The sequence below is a fragment of the Branchiostoma floridae genome, chromosome 15 (assembly GCF_000003815.2).
Source record: "Branchiostoma floridae strain S238N-H82 chromosome 15, Bfl_VNyyK, whole genome shotgun sequence".
NCBI lineage: Eukaryota > Metazoa > Chordata > Leptocardii > Amphioxiformes > Branchiostomatidae > Branchiostoma > Branchiostoma floridae.
Window position 1 is genome coordinate 10459872 of NC_049993.1, and position 5692 is coordinate 10465563.

Consider the following 5692-nt stretch of genomic DNA (forward strand, 5'->3'; position numbering starts at 1 on the left):
TTCCAGTTCAGAGATGGTGAAATCTGCGAACTCGTCCTCGCTTTCCAACATCACATTCTCCATCTCCTCTTTCATCTTCTTCCGATGACCTCTTTCTTTGTTGAGAGGTTTGCCATTAAGCAGTAGCTGCGTAGCCACTTCATTAGGGGTCACGGCAGCTAGACTTGCCTGTGGATTCTTGTCAGAGTTTAACTTCTTGATTGTGGACCAGGCTTTCTTGCTGTTCTGAGTCATATCCACATTTGTGATAAGCTCTTTCCATCTTTCTCTCCGCTCTTCAGAAACTGAAGCCAGCACAGATTCTCCCATTGCTATCGTTTCCTCTGCAAATGGGTCGACTTCGTATGCTTTTACATATTCCTCGTAGAGATCTTTGCTGTCTTCACTTAAGCAAGGTATATAAGACTTGCGACATCCTCTTGGAATATGTCTCTTTGATATTTCCCATACAAGGCTTTGGAACTGATCATAGATGTTGGGATGAGGTTCCAACGTCTGGATTCTATCGTCAAGTTCCATAGTGAAACTCTCCCAATTTGCTTTACGAAAGTAAAGCTTCTCTGATGTAACATCCCTACATGCCATTTGCGGTTCTTCATGTAGCCATACTTCCTGTGATGATGTGATCTACAGAGGAGATAAAGGCTAAGCCAGGGGACGTGTCTGCGGCAGCATGTATGCTGACAATATCTGTGCTCCAAATGTTACGTACATGCGGACCGAAGTTCACAAACCCTTATCTTGAGTTTATTGTGGATCTATTTGCGTCATTTCCACAATTGATTAGATTCTTCTTCTTTCCTACGATTTGAAGTTGGGACAATGCAGCAAATTATGACCTTGCCACAATGTCAGGTCAACACACCATAGCATTGAAAAATACATGAGAAGCAATATCATTTGTGACTAGGTCAGCGGGATGCCATTACAGTGTTAAATCTAGTGGCTCATGCCTCTCCCGGTAGTCCGGTGATCGATGTTGGTCTACTATATGATAGTGCAGAGGTTGGGTCATCTCAACGGGGATGGGCGCCGCCCTATAAACATCCGGTGTGGGAAGGACCTTAACATTTGCCTCCATGAAAGAATTGACGTTATATGTTTAGCGGGAGTTTGTCTGTACCTGTGTCTCTGTGTGTGATAACTGAATAAGGCCTTGTTTTGATATTTGAGACCTCGAACTGTTAGGTTTGCGGCTATGTAGTGGCTTGCTATGGTACTGCAGTGGAATTCCTGATTTTGATATTTTGTATTCTGAAAAAGATATAGTCACGATTTAAGGTTGTAGATTGCAGCTCTTAAGCTTGGGAAGAAATGGCAGTTTGGGTCGCCTTATTTTCAAATATATCCAGTGTGCTTATATGCTATATACTGTACCTGAAAATGGTTAAAACGAGTGAATGATTGAAAAAGAGTGCACAATTGATTTATCATGGTAACATTAGTAAGAAAAGAGACCACTATAGAGTCAGCTCAAACATTACATTTGTTGCTGTCCAGGTAGAAATTAAAGCGCGTGCACTAGAGTACAAAGCACACTGCACACGTTCTATGATGGAACGACAAGACAATGAAAGTTTTTTTTTAATTCTTTAATTTCTTAAGTTTGGATGTTAAAATAATGCAGGTTGTAAGAGATGTAAGCATGCCGCCCATTTACGGTACGTAATGGACGGTATGCTGGATGAAGGTACCGAGATCTAGATCTTCTGCATCTCTGCCGATCCCTCCAGGTCACCAATCTTGTATTCCTGGAATAACAGCCACAACAAACAAGTCATCACAATGCCGTAGCAAACCGGAGTTAACAAATTTGGTGCAAATAACACTCTTAGTAACCTCACGATGTGAACTCTCATATAGGTTAGTTTTGCATGTTTCTGTGCTGCTGGAATAGAAGAAAAAAAGATTTATAATCTACAGTCTTTAGTGACATACCCATATACAAAAATGTTTTGTCGAATTGGAATGAAGTAACATATGTTTGAGTTTAGATTGATTGAAACCTATAGAAAGTTGTTCTTATCTTACCATACGCATGGTGTTGTCGCCCTCCCATCGGAGAGTCTGACGGACCTCCAGCCCCTTCCCGTCATGGTTGGGGTACACGAAAACCAGGGTGTCTCCATCCAAGGTGCAGGTCACCTGTAGGTTGGGAAGATGAATTCAAATACACTAAATTAGACTAAAGATAAAACATATTAGACATACATCCGCAGCAGAAAGGCATTGTAACGTTGACTCCATAAGCATTTTGCCATCTTACTGTTCCCGTGTTGGCCTTGCATGCTTCACCTTGACATCCTTAGAACAAGCTATCTCACAGTTCCGAGTGCGCATGTGCAATCGTGATGCATTCTGGTTTAAGACGAAGTTCAAGATCGCTCGTTTAGACTGAACCCCAATTGTCTAGACATTTTTCAACCTTCTCATGCATTACAAGGAATACTCACCAGATAATAGTCAGTGAATAAAACTGTGAAATGACTCTATCTTATCAATACAGACGCCCATGATTAGTTGAATTCTACCCTGTATTTTGCACCTACCTTCCTCTTGGTGCCGTTAGGATCCGTTTCTTCACACTCTTCTCCAAGGATGATGGTGTTCTCAGTCGTCCTGCCCAATATCGTTCTCTTGTTAGTCAACTTTTTCCCGGACACTGTAGTCTCCATCGTTACCTCTGCATCTTTCATCACCTGCTGGACCTGAGGCGGGATTCCTGACATAAAGCATAGAACATATGACTGTGTTATACTATAGTTATACTTTTTCAACACTATTGCCTCCGTAGAAGTAATATCTTAGGAGTAATGTTTTTAAGATATTTTTGCGTGTTCGCAATTATAACTTTAATATGCGCAGTTACAAAACTCTCAACATGTTTAACTTGGAATTGTGCACAAGAATGACCTTATTGCTCCTTTGCTGTCTAGTAAATCAAATCAGTTGGAGGAATGTTTACTACAAATTCTTTACAACACTTTGTAACAGAAAAACGTTTACCCATTTTAGCCATGATCTCCGGGTAGTTGTCGGAGTGCTTGGTCAACTTCCAGGTACCTTTACCTTCCGGGATGTTAAACGGCATTTTTGGATGTACGATAGTTGACGTTTCACAGGCGAGACGAGTAGACCAGACTTCTGTGGTAAAAGTAGAAGGAACCTTTGGACGACTATCTACACTCGGCACAAAAAGTTTGGAATATCAACTTTGGTATATCATATTTCTGTTATTTATGCATCAATTTCAATGTATTATATATCAATAGAAAGCTTGTGTGATTTTCTTTCCTATGGTATCAAACTTATTATGATTGTTAACACATGAAACGAGCACAAGGCCTGCTTACGTGAGTGGGCCACGAAAAAAAAGTGCCCAAATTCCCCTATTTCTGTTCAACACTGCATCGTCCTGTTGATATTGGCGCGTGTGTCACTGGTTCAATCAATCCTCTTTTCACGTCACATTTTGTATACGGAACATACAAGGTTTTAGTACACTTGAGTAGAGTTCATCTGCCCTTTCGATAGTTGGATGGCAGAATCAAAGCATGGATGCGGCAAGGAGAACCGCACGCTGACAAGGCAAGAGTAACTTTCGGCATTTGGTGATGGAGGCAGCGTCATGGTGTGGGGTGGTATGACCACCATAGGGTAAACAAGACTCGTCATCATTCCAGGCAAATTAATGTGGTGACATATAGGGACACCATCCTCCATCCAGTAGCAACATTCTACCTCTTCAATACTAAATGCCATTTTGCAAGATTACAACACCAGTCCACACAGAGCAAGGACCATTGGATGCTGGAGCACAGTCTTAGGGTGGAATAGCCTTCCTACGGCTTATGGCTAGCACTCGATTGATCACCTCTTGCCATGGTTCAGATTTTTTGCTTGAATAAAGATTAATAGTAGCTTTGATTGACATGTCCTGTTATTCAATTTGCCTTCATTCACAATTCAATAAATACTGACGGAAGAAAATGAGCAGCATGGAGTGATTGACTTTTAAATTAGTAGGGTAATTTTGGTACTTTATCTTTAGGACCCCCTGTACGTAAGCGGGCCTGGTGCTCGTTCCATGAATTTACACTCATAAAATACTCTACTCAGATATGCTAAAAAGAAACTGGGATGTTCTGTATACCAAACGTTAGGTGATAAAAGGATTGATTGAATCATTGTCACCCGCGGCCATAACAACGGTTGAACCGGACGATACAGTTTTGAACAGAAACGGGGGAATTTGGGCACTTTTTTTCGTGACCCACTCACGTTAGCAGGCCTAGTGTATGTTTCATGAGTTAACAATGATAATGAGTTTGATACCATTGGAAAGAACATCATGCAAGCTTTCTATAGATATATAATATATTGAAATTGATGCAGAAACAACATAAATATGATCAACCGAAGTTGATATTCCAAACCTTTTGTGCTGAGTGTATATAAAAGGTAAATTTTTTATGTGTAATCAAAATAAATACAGTCAGCGCCAAGTACGTATGGACATGTAATCAGATTGCGCTACGTGTGTAGGCACATTTGGCTGTTTGGCAACATATTGATATACTTTTACGCAACTATTTGTTTGACCTATCTTTAATCTATAAATCTAAACAATAAGTCAGTTGTTGCTGTCCCCTTCTTATTCTCTCATTCTGTTTATATATGCAATGTGTATTCTCAGAACTATCCGAAATTAAAACGATCCTATTTACTGATGGTATGTGGCAATAATGAATATAAGATGTTCTGTCCTTGGAAGCGACCAGTTAGTACCTAACAGTGCCATTACTCCACACTTTTAGTCCGTGTGGTGGGAACGGTTATGAAACAAACCTTATCTAAATAATGAGGTTATCCAAACAACAACTACCCACACAGATTTGGAGAGGACGCCGGACCTCTACATGTGGCGTAATCTCAAAATGGACAGAAAAAATATGAAGTAAAGACTGACCAGGCCCGAGTTAAACAGTAAAGATATCAATTCAAACGTGGAAGCACCATCTTTCCAGCATTGTAAAGAGTGGCACCAGATGTACGTCACACTCTGGGTAGGCCCAGGAAAGCAACAAATAGAAACATAGCTTTCAATGTGATCCCGGGTCTTCACATGTCTCACTTAAACAGTAGAAAGAAAACAAGAAGGCTATATCAACTACATGTACATTTATAAGCAAAGATCAAACTAAGCAGAACACGAGGCAACGCTTTAAGCAACCGGTACACACCGAGGACGGATTTCTCTCTCGGTGACTATATACATGTTAGAGGGTGCTCCTAGAAACATGTCTTACCTTGAGAAAGTCGAGAGGCAAATGGCCGAGAAAATGAAGCTATCTATCTCATTCTGCCTACCACGTGACAAATCTGACCAACCACGTAGCCCCTCCCGTGGGAATAGTAAGATGACTGTTTGGACAGTTCTGTCCTTGTTTAGAATGAAGAGCAGTCCACCGCTGCCACCAGTGTAGAATGAAGAGATGTTACACACACTCTGGTTTCCTGATTATGATCGCTTTGGACAGAGCTTATCTTTTCCCTTTATTTACAGTTTATATATTCAGTTACAGATGTGGGGTATAGGGACGTCTGGACGAATGCTCTACATCTTCCTGTCCTCTACGTCTATAACGCATTGCAACATTTAGATGTGCTCCGGACGTTGGAAGCGACCGAC

The 5692-nt window shown here is 41.0% G+C and overlaps 1 protein-coding gene across 2 annotated transcripts; it reads right to left on the bottom strand.

Annotated features, from left to right (window-relative positions):
- Window positions 1-1588: 1588 nt before the first annotated feature.
- LOC118432139 (fatty acid-binding protein, adipocyte-like) lies at window positions 1589-5385 on the bottom strand. Of its 2 annotated transcripts, none has more exons than XM_035843666.1 (5): window positions 5310-5385; window positions 3007-3144; window positions 2550-2722; window positions 2032-2145; window positions 1589-1751 (listed from the first exon to the last, which is right to left on the bottom strand). In XM_035843666.1, exons 2-5 carry the CDS (start codon window positions 3089-3091, stop codon window positions 1701-1703), a joined length of 423 nt encoding a protein of 140 aa, XP_035699559.1. In that variant the 5' UTR covers window positions 3092-3144; window positions 5310-5385; the 3' UTR covers window positions 1589-1700. The 2 variants fall into 2 exon arrangements, with proteins under 2 accessions (XP_035699559.1, XP_035699557.1); XM_035843664.1 differs by having other exon boundaries at window positions 3007-3180; window positions 5310-5367.
- Window positions 5386-5692: the final 307 nt, after the last annotated feature.

Excerpts from the sequence above, each read along its gene's own strand:
- LOC118432139 (XM_035843666.1), bottom strand. The coding sequence starts at position 3,091 with ATGCCGTTTAACATCCCGGAAGGTAAAGGTACCTGGAAGTTGACCAAG. Across the intron at positions 2,146-2,549 it reads CTAACGGCACCAAGAGGAAG|GTGACCTGCACCTTGGATGG; the intron begins GTAGGTGCAAAA and ends CCCAACCTACAG. Across the intron at positions 1,752-2,031 it reads GCGACAACACCATGCGTATG|GAATACAAGATTGGTGACCT; the intron begins GTAAGATAAGAA and ends CTGTTATTCCAG.